Source organism: Phytophthora sojae, assembly GCF_000149755.1.
Source record: "Phytophthora sojae unplaced genomic scaffold PHYSOscaffold_14, whole genome shotgun sequence".
Lineage (NCBI taxonomy): Eukaryota > Oomycota > Peronosporomycetes > Peronosporales > Peronosporaceae > Phytophthora > Phytophthora sojae.
This window is the reverse complement of record NW_009258128.1, coordinates 389,545-407,492: the sequence shown is the minus strand read 5'-3', so window position 1 is coordinate 407,492 and position 17,948 is coordinate 389,545. Positions and strand designations below refer to the sequence as shown.

General features: G+C 52.9%; 8 protein-coding genes across 8 annotated transcripts; 4 read left to right on the top strand and 4 right to left on the bottom strand.

The window, feature by feature from the left end:
* Positions 1-708: 708 nt before the first annotated feature.
* Positions 709-2,355, top strand: PHYSODRAFT_531960 (hypothetical protein; the record flags this gene model as incomplete). The annotated part of the gene is made up of 2 exons (XM_009539789.1): positions 709-882; positions 934-2,355. The coding sequence occupies 2 exons, from the start codon at positions 709-711 to the stop codon at positions 2,353-2,355; spliced, it is 1,596 nt and encodes a 531-aa protein (XP_009538084.1).
* A 266-nt stretch (positions 2,356-2,621) lies between these two features.
* Positions 2,622-3,193, top strand: PHYSODRAFT_446113 (hypothetical protein; the record flags this gene model as incomplete). Its single annotated transcript, XM_009539788.1, has 2 exons — positions 2,622-2,692; positions 2,770-3,193. Coding segments are annotated over 2 exons (495 nt in total), but the record flags the coding sequence as incomplete, so codon positions are not given.
* Positions 3,194-3,686: 493 nt separating this feature from the next.
* On the top strand, positions 3,687-4,451 carry PHYSODRAFT_307209 (hypothetical protein; the record flags this gene model as incomplete). Its single annotated transcript, XM_009539787.1, has 3 exons — positions 3,687-3,727; positions 3,792-3,882; positions 3,948-4,451. The coding sequence occupies 3 exons, from the start codon at positions 3,687-3,689 to the stop codon at positions 4,449-4,451; spliced, it is 636 nt and encodes a 211-aa protein (XP_009538082.1).
* A 1,430-nt stretch (positions 4,452-5,881) lies between these two features.
* On the bottom strand, positions 5,882-6,634 carry PHYSODRAFT_531317 (hypothetical protein; the record flags this gene model as incomplete). Its single annotated transcript, XM_009539786.1, has 1 exon — positions 5,882-6,634. The coding sequence occupies one exon, from the start codon at positions 6,632-6,634 to the stop codon at positions 5,882-5,884; it is 753 nt and encodes a 250-aa protein (XP_009538081.1).
* An 892-nt stretch (positions 6,635-7,526) lies between these two features.
* Positions 7,527-8,604, bottom strand: PHYSODRAFT_353083 (hypothetical protein; the record flags this gene model as incomplete). The annotated part of the gene is made up of 1 exon (XM_009539785.1): positions 7,527-8,604. The coding sequence occupies exon 1, from the start codon at positions 8,580-8,582 to the stop codon at positions 7,527-7,529; it is 1,056 nt and encodes a 351-aa protein (XP_009538080.1). The 5' UTR covers positions 8,583-8,604.
* A 5,274-nt stretch (positions 8,605-13,878) lies between these two features.
* On the top strand, positions 13,879-14,529 carry PHYSODRAFT_531175 (hypothetical protein; the record flags this gene model as incomplete). The annotated part of the gene is made up of 2 exons (XM_009539784.1): positions 13,879-13,983; positions 14,200-14,529. The coding sequence occupies 2 exons, from the start codon at positions 13,879-13,881 to the stop codon at positions 14,527-14,529; spliced, it is 435 nt and encodes a 144-aa protein (XP_009538079.1).
* A 75-nt stretch (positions 14,530-14,604) lies between these two features.
* Positions 14,605-15,588, bottom strand: PHYSODRAFT_406959 (hypothetical protein; the record flags this gene model as incomplete). The annotated part of the gene is made up of 1 exon (XM_009539783.1): positions 14,605-15,588. A coding segment is annotated over one exon (984 nt), but the record flags the coding sequence as incomplete, so codon positions are not given.
* Positions 15,589-16,587: 999 nt separating this feature from the next.
* On the bottom strand, positions 16,588-17,652 carry PHYSODRAFT_341473 (hypothetical protein; the record flags this gene model as incomplete). Its single annotated transcript, XM_009539782.1, has 1 exon — positions 16,588-17,652. One exon carries the CDS (start codon positions 17,650-17,652, stop codon positions 16,588-16,590), a length of 1,065 nt encoding a protein of 354 aa, XP_009538077.1.
* Positions 17,653-17,948: the final 296 nt, after the last annotated feature.

The following is a 17,948-nucleotide window of genomic DNA, read 5'->3' as shown; positions in this document are numbered from 1 at the left end:
AGCTAGCGACTGGTATTCGCCGCCGGGCGAGAAGTTGGCGCTGTCGTCCACGAGAGCGTCGCCAAGAGAGCGCAGTGCAGAGAAGCAGGAGGCTGACGGCCTGTCTGGTCTCGTGCGTAGTTCGTCTGGTCGCCCTTTTCGCAATCGCACTTAGAAGGGAGTCATCCATCCACCCACATGTAATATGCAAGGTTTACCTGTGATATCACATGATAGTACTCGTGGTATTAGAATCTAGTCTGGGTGATTACAGCACGGTTTTCCCCATAAAACCCAGATTGAAGCGAGGGTTATAACATGTAACACCCACACCATATGGGCTTTAATTCGACGATTTGCTGTTAGCAAGGGCAACCTTGCACTCCACCGGAACCGTTTGGTGACGCCCTCGCTGACGTAAGCGCTTCTACACTGCTCACAACTCCAATGGAGCTTAGGAAGCAGCGAGGTTCCTTCATCTCGACGATCGAACCTCCCTTCCATCCTTCCACGCACCACTTTACCTACCGCCTCGAATCGGCGGCATCCCATGGAACCGCCTTTGCCTTGTTGTTGCGAAGCTTCCCCGCTGTCGCGTTTGGGTTCAACCAAGCAGCACCAAGCGTCCGTTGCAACGGTGATCGCTCGCCCGTGTTATTTTCCCGCAGCTCGCAAAGCCTGCGTGCAGCTCCAGAGCTCCACAATCAACACTCTCGGACTCGCCAGGCCATGGGCAAGAAGGTCAAGCGCGACTCCACGCGGTGGCTGCACTCGCTGGGGGCGCTGCTGCTCACCACGGGGGCGTGCTCCGTCATGTGGGAGCTTGCGGCGCTGCACGCGCAGAGCGCCTTCTTCTCGGACGACCTGCGGCCCGAGCTCTTCACGCTGGCGGCGCCCGCCTCTGTTACCAAATCCACCGAGTGGCGCGCCATCGACGGCAGCGCCAACGCCGAGGTGTCACCCGACGACCTGCTGCACCTGAGCTTCCTGGAGGCCGCGTGCCAGGTGGAGAACGCCTCGGTGCTGCCGTGGGTCTTCGCCGCGCCGGGCAACGCCGCGGACCGGTCGTTCCCCAACCCGAAAGCCAGCACGTCGCTGCTGCACAGAGGAGATCCGCGGCTGCTGGAGGAGTTGAAGCAATGTCCAGACGTGGACATCTACCTGCCGTCAGAGGCGCGGGGTCCTGCCGGGTGCGGGGCCATTGTGGGGCCGCTCAAGTACTTGCGGTCTCGACTGCTGCCCGACTGGGCGCTGGAAGCTCAGATGTACGACATCGCCACGGGGCAGAGCAGCAACTACTGGGATTTGTGTCCGCAGACGCCCATGCTCTTCTTGTCTCCCGATCATCTGCTTAAGCTCGTGAACTCGGCGTCCTGGCCGAAGACCAAGCCTGTGTACCTCATGGCGCCGGCGGTAGACTTCAATACGAAGCCGGTGCCTCACGCTGCCAACTTTACCAGGTCGGTACTGGAGCTCACGGACGTCGTGCTCTGCAGAACCATGCGCTGCGACCAAGATATCAAGCAGTTCTTAACGCGACGAGCTACCGAGGAGAACGACGAAGAGAAGGCCCATGCAGTTAAGAGCACTCGAGTGCTGTACACGAGTCAGATCACCCCCGATCCCGTCACCTTCGCGCGGAAGATGCGCGACGACGAACCAGTGCAGAACAACGTGGCGGACTTCGCCTACACGCGCTTCGCCCACACGACGTGGAACGTTTCGTCCAAGACGACGCAGGACGTCTTCAGCTGCTGGAACAACCACAAGGCCGAACTGCCGCCGCTGGACGTGTATCTGCTGCGAGCTCTGCATGAGAAGAAGCAGAACGACGGCTCGAGACTGTACAAACCATTCCCTGGAAACAGCGAGACCAAGGTGCAGGTGGTGAACGCCACCAAGTTCTCCAAGCAGTTCGGGGACGCCTCGTTCTTCGTCTGTCCGACCGCTGAGGACGACTGTCTCGACCTCGCGCGCGCTGCTGGCGGCGTCATCGTGACTGCAGACGCGTATCCGATGAACGAGTTCGTGTCGGGGCCCGCCGAGGGCGTGGTGTTCCCCACTCAACAGTTGACGCCACTGCCCCACGCCGAGTACCGGAGTCTGGTGCCGGACGACTCGCTGCTACTGCCTCCGCCAGCAGCGAATTACCGCAGCTCGGACCTCTGCTCCGCCGTGCTGAAGGTGCGATCCGAGTTGAAGCTGACCGACCGCAAGAACATCGCCGTGCAGACGCGCCGTCGCTTCCACGAAGACGCCAAGTACTTTATGCTCAGTATGCTCGAGCTCCAGGGCTTCAGTCACCACGCGCGAAACCTTCGCGAGCAGGTGCAAGGTGAGGAAGAGCTGCAGGTGCACCTTCGTCACCGCAACTAGACAGGAAATCATTGATATTGTACAATATAATGCTGTCATCGGACGATCACTGCAAGGTGTCATGGCCCAGGCATAGTATTTTGCTCGAAGCTGAAGCGTCACTCTTGTTGCGACCCTGGAGCCAATTGAGGCAAGATCCGGCTCCGATCGAGTGAAGCTATGCCTGAAGACTACCTAGGAGCGTGAATGCAATCTCCGCTAACCTTGAGGGAGTAAGGACTGACAGGATCCTTGTGTATTGAGCAGTGAAATCCGGGGCGAAGGATATGCTCGCGGCGGCGATGGCAGAGGTGCTAACCCTGCGGCCCCGAGTCCCTATAGCTTTACTCGCTGCTCAGTACGTGGCCAAGATCGAGTTATATAATTTCCTACTACGACTTACTCCAATGCTCTTTGATATGCATGCACCTGTAGTTTCCAAGGTTTGGTGTCGAACAGATCTGCTGCGGCGATTTCCTGTCTGCGCGTGTGTCACCCGAGCAGTCCGTCGTTCCCCTCTGCGGTTGAGAAGGTGTTCCATGACCTGGCAGCGGTTGAAGCCACCACTTCCTCATTATCGAGCAGCAGCAGCACCGACAGTCTACCATCGCGTTCGAACTCGACAGTCAATCAAGGTTCTGCCCCCTCTCGAAAGGTGCGCGCTGGAGGACCCTCCACTATTAGCGAGGCTTCGTTCCTGCAAATACTGCAGCAGCTCAGTGTGGACTTCCCCAAGCACCTACAGACGCGAGTTATCGAAGCCGCGCTCTCTCTGCCCAATACTACGAGCTCCAAGGAGCCGACAAGTAGTCAAATTGTGGGCCTTACGAGGTTTCATCGAGGCGTACAAATGTGCCTCTTTCTTGAAGAACTCCTGGACGCAGCTACGTTGCTCTTTCAAGCTTTGGAGCCACATAGCTTCGGCATCTCCGCTGTGGTTCCTGCCGATACGTTAACGAATGCGCTTCGATCAGCCGCGACGACGCAGTTCCCACGAGAGCTGTCGGCGGTGCTATTACCTCTACTAGCGCGAACGCCAGCTCCTCGATCGACGCGAACTTCTGCAGACTCGACCAAGGCTGATGCGGATGCTGACTTGGAAATTCCGACGGATAGCCACCTCATCCAGATCGACGACGTCTACGATCTGCTCTTCGACCTAGCCTCCCTCTCATAAGCCTTCAAAAATCAATCACTCGATCCTTTTACCTCAATTCAGAAGTCGTGGTTTGATATTTCCCGCTCAGAAGTGAATTCGCGACAACGGAACAATGGCGCTGATCGAGGTGCAAGGGGAAATTGCGCTCGAAGGAATTCGCTACAAGTACTCGGTTCAGCTCCGAGACGAAAGAATGGGGATCTGGTTGCAAAGCCTTGGTAGCGGCAAACAGTGGTAAGTAAGGTGCTAGCTCAGCGGTGTGTTGAAGAGCCTGATCCGCTTTTGAATAATTTTTCAGGTACAAGGGAAACATGGAGAAAACTGACTGCGTGACCCCTGCGAATGCGATTCCTGTCATTTCTACTCTGACACCAACGGATTATGTGGAGGTTTGTAGTTTTCACATTGCAGAGGGGGTGACTGCTCTTCTTTAACTCTTAACCTGTTGCCATAGTGTTTACGAGACGCGCTGGAATGCCAATCCGGTGAAGTTGACCGGACAATTACGTCAATGGAAGGAGATTGTGTTCGTCTGGAGCTAACCATGAACATCCGATTCCTGTCCAGGATTTGGGCCATAAATTTCGAGTTCGATCTCGAACCTTTTGCTCCAGACCGAATGGACTCGTTAGTGTCAAAGGTACGCTATCAACAGGATGAATTGAGTCGGATGAAGCAGCACGAGACGAAATTGCAGTGCGAATTAGCCGAGCTACGAGCACAAGTTGCGGCTCCGTGCATCCTGCTTCAAGCATCGCACAGAGATACAATGGCGAGACTTCAGTGGGAACCAGTCGGATCGGATAGCTTCGTATTGAACGGCCGGCATGGTGACATCAGAATTCGCGAGCCGGGTGTTTACACGATCGGGGTCTGTGTGAGCGGCATTTCCAAAGTTACGGGCAAAATTTCGCTCTGGAAGAATGGTCGAAACATTCACCAACGATGCTGGCTTTGACAGCACGATTCGATAAAGACGACACGCTGTCAATCCGGTGCCACAACTTTCCAGCGTCGGGCACCTCGTACTTGTCGATCGCTCGACTGAGCACGCAACCCATCGATCTCTGTTGAGTTCTAGGAACACGGGAGGACAGTACAGTGTAAGCTCAATGAATTTGCTTCGTATCTAGCCAAATTTGACCTCTGTTGTCTACGTTGGGTCTGTTCTTTCTTTCACAACGAAACCAATGAGAAGGAGCTTAACCAGTCCACCTCAATCTGGAGTTGTCTGAAGACATCAGCAACATGGCGATATGTATCCCGAGAAGCGTATCTCCCCTGAGCAAACAATGGCATCGAAGGAGGAGATGAAAGCCGAAGGCAGATTTACGCTCTTAAACCAGCTTCCAGCGCGCGACTACAAATACTCCATTCGGCTCAGGGAGGGAAGAATGGGCATGTGGTTGCAAGAAGTGGGTCGTATTTCCTGCAGGCAGTGGTAAGTAGAATGGTGTTGCCGTTCGTTGCTATAGGTTTACCTTCTTGTAACGTTTGCTTCAAGGTACAGTACAAGAGTGGCATGGAGAAAGCTGACTACGTGGCATGATGCCACGTAGTCAGCCAGTGGCATTGATCTATCTGCAACGGATGATGTCGAGGTTTTTTTTCGTAGTAGAAATGAGTACTGTGGGTGTGCTGCTTATTGTCGGGTTAAATATTTTGCCACCCATGTTACAGTGTTGTCGTGAAGCGCTCGAGTCGCAGTCCAGTGGTGATGTGCACCGGCAAATAACACCGATGGAAGGTGGAGGGCTTCGTCTGGAACTCACCTTGAACATCCGATTCCTGTCCAAGACGTGGGTGATGAAGTACATGTACACGTTCGACCTTGACCGTGTTGGACTCGTTGGCGTTGAGAGTGCGCGATCAAGAAAGTGAGTTGAAGCGGATGAAGGAACGTCGGAACTGCAACGGGAATTGGCAGAACTACGAAATGGAGTTGTAGCTTCATCCATCCAGCTGCAAGCGTCGGAAGTGAATAGCAGGTCGAGACTGCAGTGGAAACACAACAAATCGGTGGACTTCATCGTGAACGGGCAAGATGGCATGGTGAGCATTCGCGAATCGGGCGTATACACCGTCCGAATATCTGTTCGCGGAATTTTCACGGGTTTAAGCACGATTTCGTTGCGGAAGAACGGCAGCGTTCTTCGCCAATACACGCCTTATACGGTACAACCACCACTACGCGATGGGCGTTATTGACACGGTTCAAAGAGGATGAGACGCTGGCGATCAAGTGCCACGACTGTCACCTCTCGTGCACCTCGTACCTATCGATAACCCGACTGAGCGCCGAGCCCATGGATCTCTGTTAATCTACTACTTAGGGGAGAGCAAACGTACAAGATCAATCAATTTGCTTCGTCGTTCGACATTCAATGTCTACGACGTGGCATGCACGAACGGCGCTGTCAGCTCAGACAACTTCAGCTTCTGCTGACCATTCTCGTCGAAGTTGCTCGGCTCGAGCCAACGCTCGTACGCCTTCTTCAGATCGGCGTTCCAATCTTGATCGATGATGGAGAACCACGTCGTGTCACGGTTGCGGCCTTTGTAGACAACCGCCTGGCGGAACAGCCCTTCGTACGTGAAGCCGAATCGCGTCGCCGCATTGCGTGACGGTAGGTTGCAGCTGTCGCACTTCCATTCGTAACGACGATACCCGAGCTTGAAGGCATTCGCAGCGAGGAGGTACATGGCTTCGGCTGCCGCACGGGTCCGTTGCAGCCGTGACGTATAGTAGATACGTCCGACCTCCATCACACCGTGGCTCGGGTCAATGCGCATGTACGCGATCATTCCGACGGCGTGGCCGTCCACGACGATGGCGTAGATCTGCGGCTCACGAGCCTTTTCCGTGCTGAAGCAGTACTCTTCGAACTCTTCGAAGGTGGCGAACGGTCCATTGAGCATGTACGTCCAGCTCGCACCTTTCGGGTCGTCCGACTGAGCGTCCCAGAAGTCTCGAGCGTGGCGGGCTGCGTTCAATGGCTCGAGTTGGCAGTAGCGGCCTACCAGGGTAGAATGGGGCGGGAACGGCGGAGGACTCCAACCTGTCACGGCAAACCCAACCGGTTGGCCGAATTCATTGACAGGAGTCAAGTTGTCCTGGGAGTTTGCCTCTAGCTCTGGCATCTACATAAGAGTTGTGGTAGGTAACGAGAGGTGAGAGCTGCGTGGTAACAAGGTAGTGCAGATCAATTGTATTTGTACCGGAACTTGTAGATCAGCTTGTGAAGTACAGCAACAAATGTAGAATGACGATCACCGGCGGTGATTCAGCTCGATATCTTTGCTGCTTCGAGTGTAGACCGTCAGAACTTTCTTGAGCGGGGTACCGTGCAGCAAATCGTGGTTGGACCTTAGCAGAACATCCGTAGATTTCCAAGGTGACTTGACATGGATTCACGCTCCAAATGGAGCCGTGAGCTCCGACAGCTTCAACTTCTGCATCGAAGTTGCTGGGGTTCAACCAGCTTTGGACAGCGCTCTTGGGACCAGTATCCATCGATGGTGGAAACCCACAAAGCATCGCAATTGTGGCCTTTGTAGACTATGGCTTGGCGAAGCTTCCCTTCGTACATGTACGTGAAGCCGAGTTGACTCGCAGCGGCACTCGAAGCCACGTTGCAGCTGCCGCACTTCCACTCGAATCAACGGTAGCCGAGCTGGAACGCGTTCGCGTCTTGATCTAGACGTAGTCTTTCAACGGCCCATTCATCGTGTGCTTCCACCGAACACTGTTGGGATCCTCGGCTTGGGCGGCCCAGAAGGACCCCGCATGGAGATCTGCTTTCAGAGGCTCGAACTCGCAATAGCGCCCTGCCATGGTGGGAATGGAGGAGGACTCCAGCTCTTCGGGGCAAAACCGACTCGCTACCCGAATTCAGTGACTGCAGTCATTGCGGAAAGTGAATAGGAAGCGATTGAATTGAACGCTTGGATGTATTTAAACTGTCCTCGCGTAGTTTACTACTACTGTGGAGGAAAAAAAGTTGGCACAAACCTCTCGTGTGCTGGATACAAATTAGGGTGTAGATACGCTGGCGCTGCCGACGTTACTGAACGTGTACGTGGGCTCTTCGCTCTCGCCGCCGTAGGCAGCGGCCACGATGTTCTCCTGCACCTTGTCGTCCACCTCGTTGGTCGGGTCGCCGCTCACGATCACGCCCTCGTAGAAGCTGCCAATGGCCCAGTTGCTGTTGTCACCGCCGATACCGAGCACGATGGCGCCCTGCTTCTTCATGACCGTGTAGCCATTCGGGCGCGGTCCGTCGTACGTGGTCTGCAGCGGTCCGGACTGCGCGCTGCCCTGCTTGAGAGCAAAGGTGCCGCCTGAGCGGCCCTTGAGCATGGCGACCAGGTACGGGGTGGCCGACACGGACGGGGTGTTGGTGCACTGCTTGCCGGCCGCGCAGCCGAAGAGGCCGTCCTCCAAGTCCGCCATCACCCAGGGGCCCTTGCCCTCGCCGTAGCCCCACTGCGTGCTGTTGCCGAAGTAAATGGCCTCCATCGTGGCCGCGCCGTCGTCCTTGTTGTCGGTCTCGGCGTTGCCGTAGTCGAAGCAGCAGTACTGGTTGTAGTGCGTGCCGTCCGCCACCATGTAGATGGCCTCGGCGTCATCACCCGTTGGGATTCCAGTGGTGTTGTTGTTGCGGTAGCCATTGCCGGCGTCGATGAAGACGCCGTAAGCCTTCTCCCGGCCGATCGTGACGGGGAGACGGTCAGCGCGAGACGGATCGTCGGGCGTGTTCTTGGCTCCTCCGGCAGGGGCCGAAGTCAAGTGGTTGCCCTTGCCAGACTGGTCGTAGATGATGGAGATGACGCACGTGGTGCCCTGGCAGAAGGTGTCCTGTGACGCAGCGTCTGCGATTCCGCCGGCCTTCAATGGCTTAATGTCGAGCGTCTTGGAGTCCGACGCGCGCTTGACTTGGTACAGGGGGTCGTTGAAGGCATCCAACAGACTGCGGACCGTACTGTGGGCAGCGACACAGGGCGTCTTGGCGTCGTTGTAGATATCGCACGGGCCGGCACTGGCGGCGCCGAGGAGGACAGCGGCGAACAGTGAAAGACCGCGAAGCATGGTGATCAGCTGGAGACTTGTGACTGGGACGGCCAAATGAAGAATGATCTGCTCGAGCTGCCTCTCGACCACTGCGGTGAAGGCGTTAACGCCACAGGCGATTGTCAGAGTCAAGTGGATCGATCGCTTCCAGACCGCAAAATGCATCCAGTCCATCCACCAAGATAGCAATGTTCGCTTTGCCGTGCGAACCGGCTCATGGGTTTTGAGCACGGGATGGTGAGCCACCGTGTTCGAAAGTTGGGGCGCTTGAGCTAGGGGAAAACGTCAAAAGGTGTATGCGTTGGGAAAACGTTTGGCAATAGGTGTAGTGGTCGTGGGCGTCACGTCGCGTCATGTCTCATCATACACGTACTGACACACGTTTTGGTTGCCGCGGTATTTCGGCCGAGGTCGGGTCATACAGACCCAGGATCGAGCTTCCAAGCACAGTAGACGTGCCAGGCAATTGCGTATCTACAGCGAAGTATGTGACTTTGCCGCCAATAAACCCGCCGATTTACAATATATGGATACACTGAAAAAATACTCTTAAATTTGATTTTGTCCCCTAAAATTGATTTTTCCTCGTAACATATTACTGACTGTGCCACAACGAAAAACAGCTAGGAATTCGAAAATGGTCCGAAACTGAACAAGAAATGGTAAAACATTGTATTCATGATCGAACTAATCAATGTGCGATACAACTACTTTTAGGTATAAAAACTGCGAAAGTCGTTATGTCTTGCAAATTTACAGCGTGTACCGAATCTGACACACATTACGGAGAAAGTAAGATTTAGAATAAGAACTCTCGGAACAATGCTTACAGCTGTAACTGCGTAAGTGGAGTAGGTGGTGGTAAGAGGTGCCATGACGATCTGTGCAATCAAGGCTTCCCGGCAGCTCTTATCCATCCAATCCGACTAGTATTCTGAGCACCATCCGTTCATCTGGCGCCGAAGTCACTGACCGTACGGAAAGACGTCGTCATTTTCAGAACGGCATGACAAGCCAACAGCCGTCGGTCGCCGACACCTTAGCGCGGCTGTTAAGAGCATACCAACTCCCTTGCGCTCTCCCACCATGAATTCAGCGAGTATCTGGACCACCAAGAACAAGAACCGACTGTCGAAGACGACGCTCCTGTCATTCTGTCTTTCGTCCACGACATGGGCCCCAACGCTCTCAAGTCCATGACGAACTTCACCGAAGACGAGTTCTCGCTGCTATGGGAGCAGGTGGAGGAGAATCTTCTACAAGCCTGGAATCTTGGCCCTGGCAGACGGCACAAGGTCAGCGCTAAGGACGCGTTTTTCATGTCCCTGACAGTCCTCAAGCATCACGACAGCTGGCTCAAACACGCGACGGACTTCCGGATGCTGCCGCCAACGTTCGAGAAGATGGTCAACAAGGTAAGAACACGTCATAGTGCAGACAAGAATGAGCGCATGATATTTGACTCACTGTCTGTGCACGTAGGTATGGTCTTTGGTGGAAGAAGTGCTGATGGAGCGCAACGTTACGAACGTCACGATGACAAGCCACGAGCGCTGCAACCAGCAGTTCACCAACTATCCCTGCGCGCTCTACGCACCGGACGTCAAGTTCCAACCCGCGTATCGACCATCCGGCCGCTTCGCTGAGCAGAAACACTACTTCTCAGGAAAACACAAGTTGTACGGCTTCAAGATCGAGTGTGCGGTGGTACCACCAGGCTTGGCGGTGCATGTGTCGAAGCACTACCCTGGATCTGTGTCCGACATAACCATCTGTATGAAGAATCTGGAAGTGCACAAGCGGCTGCTGCACAAGACGACTGCTGAGGCTGGGCGAAACGACTACGGAGAAGGCTCGACGTCGTTTGGCAACATGTGGGGTGTTCTGGCCGACAAGGGTTATCAAGGGCTCGAAAAGTCTGTGCGCGCCATCATACCGAAGCGTCGTCCTCGTGGCGGACCTCTGACGTACGACGAGGAGAGTCGTAACCGGCGCGTTTCATCAGATCGTGTTTTGGTGGAGAACTACTTTGGCCGCATGACGACACTCTGGCGCGTGGTGAGCACTACGTTCACGTGGAGTGAGGCAAAGTTCGACAGGATCGTGAACATCTGCGTGGCACTTACCAACATTCACGCCAAGCTGCATCCTCTACGGGCCGATGACCAGGATCGGTACTCGCAAATTTTGACGCGTTACGTCTCGATGTCTGAGGCTCAGCGCAAAAAGCGCGAACGCGATCGCGTCGTTGCGGAAGCCAAGCGAGCCAGTGCCCGTTTGTCCGTCGAGTCCACGGCTTCCAACTCAAGCTCAAGCTCCCACTCAAGCATGCGCACGCGCACACGATCCCATGCCAGCACAACCGGAGCCCGCAACTCTTTCAGTGCGACGACAAGCTCCTCGCCCGGATCAAGCCCATGCTCTGGTCTTAGCGCGATTCTGGGCTCTCAGACCTCGACTGTTATGGGCTCCCAAGAACTCTCGCAGACGTTTTAAGCTCATGAGCCCACAGTAGTGAAACTTCACTACTAGTTTTCTGCATTCAATACATACATGCATATTGCTTGCAATCGTTAATATGTGATCTCACTCTTAAGGGTTTTAGACACTTAAACAATGTATGCACCATGGATCATCGAACTGACTTGACATTTGTATACAAAAAGTCATTAGAAGTATGTATGAACAATCGATCATTGAAAAGGCATAAGATTGACACCAAGTATTCGACTTAACTTCAGTAAGCACGTTCCATCACCGAAATTAGTCATTTGGATGCACCTAAAGCTAACTTAGATAAAGTATGCACAGCCAGTCACGGTGCTACTCGAATAAGATTTTTGGGTTGACGAAAAGATAAGATTATCATATAAACCTTTTAAATTTTATAAATTATAATTTTGTAGAGATATTTATTCAATGTAGTCACTGTCTGAGTCGTGCGCACTTTCCGGGGATGATGGCGAGGATGCGGTGATGTCAACGACATCAGGCACCGGATAAGATGCTGGCAGAGGGTAAGATGCTACCGGACGAGTTGGAACAGGTGCCTCGTTGACAGAATCCTCGATGTCAGCGCTGAACAGGTTGAGGAGAGCACGATACATGGGACAAACAGCGCGACTCCCATGACGCTGGTACACTTCAAGCTGACAAGTTGTACAAAAACAATGCTGGCACGATGTCCCCAAAATTGGGTCCTCTACATCTTCGCAGCATATAGCACACTCGAGGGTTGCTATCGGCGGAGTCGCCGGAGGCGATGCAGCGAGGGCAGTATCGCTGATCATAGATTCCACTGTAGCCATTTCGATAGGGACGGTGGTTGACACGCCATCGGCAGTAGTAGCAACAACAGTGGCAGCAGCCTGTACCTGGATAGACGTAGATGCTCCGTGTTTTCGCTGGTGATATCGCACCTGCGCTTGGGCGTTGATTTGCTCCTTCGTCAACGATGCACGGCGAGGCTTCTGGCAGAAGCGGTGCTCGAGGTGTCGGCGAAGGCTGCTGATGCTGGAGAACACCTTCCTGCAGAGATGGCATCTGCGCGCCATTTTTGAAATGAGAGCATTCAACGAATCATACAAGGCCTTATCTATATGTGTACTTAAGTACCTCAGCGGGCTGAACCATCAAAATAAGCTCTCAGCTTTCTTCTTTTAGCCTTGTTTCGCTGTTGAGCTCGTAATTCGAAGCTACACTGTTAAAAGGAAAGATTCTAGAAGCTGATTATATTCGGATCGGCATCTTATCATGGAATGCTGCAGTCTTTTTATCTCACAGTTGCGCAGTTAGAAAATATATCGACGGCGTGCAGATATAGCGCTCCTCTTATCTAATTTCGACTTTTTGCTTGCTATTGGTATACATAACTGAATTGCGCAGTACATAGCCAACTAGTTAAGTCTTCTAGTAGTTTATTAACGACGCGCTCGTCCGGTTCGTGGTGCCCATGACTTTGATAGCGAATTGTACGACTGAGGGACTACAATGAACGTCGTTATCCATTGTAGTCAGGCCTCAGCGTTGCCACAGTTCTACAATACCTACACTCTCCCCCGGTTGGGGGCTCTCACTAGAGCTCCTTCACCTCCAAAATTCAGATGCAAAACCTACCTAGTACAGTCATGCTATAGACGCTTGCGGTTTGCGTTGGTAGTTCCTTGTAGCCACAATAGCGAAGTTGTCGAGTACAGTTGCTCTATATGCTATTATTAGTTGACCGTGTTCGCTGCTAGTTGCATCAGGTAGAAGCCTTCCTAACCCCGGGTTTTATGGATTTGGATCTAAGCCCACACACCAGTCACCGCATTCGTTGCTGATGCAGCTTTATGATGCACCTTAGTGCGCTTGGAACCACATACACATACTGTCATACCGACAACCTAGCATACACCTAATGACACGAGTTAACCGCTTTTGACAAAACGTTTCAAATTCATACACCTTTTGACGTTTTCCGTTTTGGTTTCCTGCCTCGGGAAGGTTTGCACGCCGAGGTAGCATCTGTCACTTTTTAATACATTGATTGTTGTACACCTGCAGGGGGTCAGGACTGCGAAATCGACAAACAAACAAGTGAATCAAACAAACATCGAGCCGTGCGAGCCGACCGTCTCAAAACCGCGTGAGCAGGACAGCTCGAGAAAACCTTAATCGTGAACAACGTTTTCGTAGAAATGTACTGACAACCTTATCGTGCAATCGAAGGGATAGGCTGTGGATAGGCTCTCTGTACCATTTGGCGAACCCATATGGAATTGGGTAAGTTCAGCGTATTCCTCACAGAAATAGAAACAGACCGCTCTAAGCAAACAAGAAGTTCCTGGGAGCCCGGCGTACGCGTCGTGCCACGCCTCCGTCGGTAGCGCTGCAGGACGCCTGCGGCAGGAGACTCCCTGCAAGTCGACACGCTCAGACACTTACCCCACGACCTAGAGCACGGTGCAGACAGCGCATCCTTCGGTACGCGATGGAATAGGAGCGGCACACTCCAACCGTCTACTCCGACCAAGCGCGCACGGCCACCTCCGAAGAGCGGGTAGAGGCACGCAGAGCTGTTCGTGATACGAGTAGTGCAGGAGCGCACAGCACGCGAGCTGCAGACACTCAGGCGGGAGGAGCTTGCCACGCACCGCTCGTGTACATTAAGGTACGTTATCGCCTATTTTACTCCTGTATCGTCGAAATGATATAACATTTGAATGAGTGATGCTTGTGCTGTAGCAATAATGAATATCAAGAAGTTGCAAACGCTCGTTATGGAGGGAGATCTCGGGTGTGTAGAGTTCGGCCGTGAAGCTATCGCTGACAAATGGAGCAATCTACTGTTCTTTACGTCGACGGCGGTTTTAGTTATCATGAAGCTGTGAACACGGAGCATCCTCTCCTGGTGTACCGTAAGGCACACAATGCCTTGGTTCGGGACCTTAATGACAAGGATGTGCCATCGACACCGGATCATCTGTATGAGGCTCTACGGACGAACGACGTACCGGCACTTGTACGCAACAGGGTTAACGCAAGCCGGTTGCGTCAGGATCCTGCACATCCAGGTCAATGTGACTGGGATTTGAACGTGTACAAGGACGCATTCCACCTTGATATCACGCAAGGATATACTTTTAAACGGGAGTGCTGGTTGCAGGCCGGAAATCGGCTGAGTCCAGGACACGTTGACCATGGACGTGTTTTATCCTACATTCCCCCAGGTCTACAGCAGACGTTCAAGATCTGGGTTGCGTTTAAATCCTTCAACGCAGCAAAAGAATTTTCGTTCGGTTGCGATGCCAAGGATTTTGATCGCATGCTGGCGCACGAAGATACTGTCGTGGTAGTGCAGAGACCTGGTGACGTGGTCTACATTGGTCCTCTCATTTACCACTCGGTATTGCTGGGATATACGAAAGGAACGTCACCAGATCAGCGCTGGGGACTTATTGATGGCTACGTGTTTATCTCGTAAATGAAGCGGTACGCCAGGTACACAGCTAGCTCCGGTAGATTCTTCAGTCTGTCCTTCACGTTTTTCACAACGTGAAAAAAAACACATCAAATAAGACGCCTTCATCACAGAAGAAATATCGTTGGTGAATCCGTTGAACTGAGCGTCCTCGACGTCTGCCATGAATGTTTTGATGCGCATCGGACGCCCCACCACCCTCAAATACTGTTCTGAAACTGCTGCCAATGCTGCTGAATACTGAGCTTCGGTCCGCTGGGAAACAATGAAAAAAGCAACAGGATGGAACGAGCGCGCTTTATCCGACACGCCGCACACGAAGAGAGGGAACTTGCGCTTCGTAAGCTTGAACGTAGCGTCCATGTGAAAAACAAACGTATCTGGATCTCGATCGAGATTTTTCAAGAGAAGTTTCGTTGAAAACGCCAGCACGAAAGGATCCGCTTCCGTGCCTTCCCCCAGAACAGGATTGCCATCTTCGTCTAGGCTGTATCCGAAAGAGAAAGCTACCGACGCGTCCATATCGTCGCTGTACCGGGAGTCAAGAGCAAGGCCAACTACGTCAGCAACAACGTCGTTGTGGAAAAGAACACTGTTCTTGTAATTGTACACAAACTTTTGAATCGTCTTCAGCTCAGGTACCGTCGTCGCCGTCAAGTTGAACAGATCAATTAATCTATTCCGAATTCGTGCAGGTTTCATCGAGGAGCTGACCATCGTCCTTATTTCTGCCTTCATTGCTCGAGTGAGCGGCCGCTGCCGGGGGGAGCTAAGCATACTGCTGTGATATCCGTGCTCAAAAAAGTAGTGTGTGTCCGATCGAAAGCGGGATATCACCTTCAGCCAGTACGAACAGTTCTGCGCAGTTTCGGAGCAGGTGGAAGACTGGCAAAACCACTTTCGGTATCGCATTTGATGGTCGTCGTAGTTGTCCAAGCATGATGTACACCTTCGTAGTTGATTCGTGTACACCTTGAGAGTACGCAGGGCATCTATCATATTATCAGCCGCCGGTGTCTCTTGGACTTGGAGGGTTGCCTGCCATTCGTACTCAAACGGCATTGGGCGATGTTGACCGCGACACGTAGGCAATCGCGGCTGAAGGCACAGAGATGGAAGGAAGTGCCGGAAATACTGCAAACTGGGCTGTGTAGGCCAAACCGGCGCTAGTGACTCTAGCGGCTATAAATGTTCCTAGTGTACACCGGTATTTATATACTCAACGAAAAAAGGTACCCTCGCGGTTTGGATACTACGGTGACTTCATGCAGGCGCTGAAGAGTTTTATTGTGCAAACGTCTGCAACTTAGACAACGTCGTTTTTAAAATACATGTTCTGCGGGCGAGGCTGTACATTGTTATTGAAGTATTTGAATCGTAGTACTCACTGTTGTGAGCATGGCACTGAGCAGCATGCGGACGGGCTAGGAAACCATACCGCTCAGTTCAATCGTAGCGTCTTATGATTCAACGGTGAGGCCCTCAGTTCTATTTCAAATAGCTGAGTTCATTGTTTAGTGTCTAAGTTCACTTCCAAGTATTTCCAGTTCAAATCTAAGGCTCTCTCGGACAGCTCCCACCGAGAGGTGTTTACAGTGCAGAGTTTGTGCAGAGACATCTTTCCGAGATACCAAATGGCGCTTCCTGAAGTTTGAAGTTGGAGGCCAGGATACATGTACCTGCATGATGTAGGGCGGGTGAGCGCTGGGAGCCTTCGATATGGCATCAGAGTTTCATGTCAATACTGTATTGGACCAATACTATAGGACAAAGGTCAACCATTTGGTAGACTTCCAGAAGTCTTCTAGATCCAGACGCCTCTTTTCGAGACACAGGCCCCAGTTGGATGTCCGTGTTCCTTGCTTATAGTCAGGCAGGTCACCTTAATCTACATGTATCAATAGTACGTGCTGGCGAAAGAATGCCAAAGAGGACATCGAACCGGGAGTGAATTGACCGTCGAGCGGAAGTTCAGATTGACTTCCGGTTCGATGAACATTTGATTACGGAACAACAGCATTTCAACCTGATGTGATGGACATACAATGCTTCCGTCCTAGTTCATAGACGTCCCGGCACCGATAGAGCCCGAGGCAGATGCAGCCGCACCAGGGTTCGAAGTGCCAGCGCCTTGGGCGGAAGAACCGACCCCATATCCAGCAACCACAATGCCCGCCTGAACCTTGTCGTCAACTTCGTCACTGGCACCATAACGCCCTCGTAGAAGCTACCGATGACGACGTTGCTGTTGTCGCCACCGATACCGAGAATGATAGCGCCTTGCTTCTGCATCACTTCGTAGCCACTTGGGCGAGCTCCGTCGTACGTGGTTTGAAGCCTGCCAGACTGAGCGTTGCCCTGTTTTAGTGCGAACGTGCCGCCCGAACGGCCCTTAAACATCGCAGTCACGTACTGGAACTGAACTGACGGGGTGTTGGAGCATTGGCCATTCGAGTCACAGCCGAAGAGACCGTTCTCCAGGTCCGCCATCACCCACGGACCATCGCCTCCGCCGTAGCTCCAGTCGTGGCTGTTACCGAAGTACACCGCCTCCATTGTGGCAGCTCCGTCATCCGTGTTGTCGATCTCAGCGTTGCCGTAGTCAAAGCAGCAGCCGTCGTTGAAGTGCGTGCCGTTCGTCACCATATAGATGGCTTCAGCGTCATCCCCCGTCGCGATACCATTGATATTGTCGTTGCGGTAGCCATTGCCAGCATCGATCCAGACGGCGTAAGCCTTTTGACCATTGATGATAACCGGTAAACTGTTGGTGTTCGCGGGATCATTGGGTGTCGGCTTGTTGCCTCCTACCGGGGCTGACGTCAAGTGGTTCTCCTTGCCCGACTTGTCGTATATGGTCGAAATGACGCAAGTGGTGCCCTCGCAGAACTTGTCTTGCGCAGCAGCATCAACAATACCGCCAGAATTCAACTGTTTGATATCGAGCGTCTTCGAGTCCGAAGCGCGCGTGACTTGGTACATGGGACCCGTGAACGCGTTCAGAAGCGCTCGAACCGTGCTATGAGCAGCGACACAAGGCGTGTCAGGTGCCTTGTAGATATCGCACGGCCCGGCATTGGTGGCTCCAAGGAGGATGGCGAAGAGGAGCGGAATGCTGTGAAGCATCGTGTTGGAGCACTTGAGACCGAGCAACGAGTTGATGCGATGTAACTTGTAGGCGGCAAATTAAGAATGAACTGCAATAGTTATACGCTGGGTAAGGCAAGTTTTGCACCGCTACGCGATAGCTTGTATCCAAGTCGCGCAAAGCAAGGATACGATAGCGGCTCCTTTTCGTAGTGTGCATTTTGCTCTGCGTCAACGTTTCGGGCTCGCAGGGCAGGCTCAATGGGCTTGACTGCCATGTATTATCCTGACAAATCTGAAGAAGGCGTCTAGAAGCTTTGCACCTTAGCGCCATA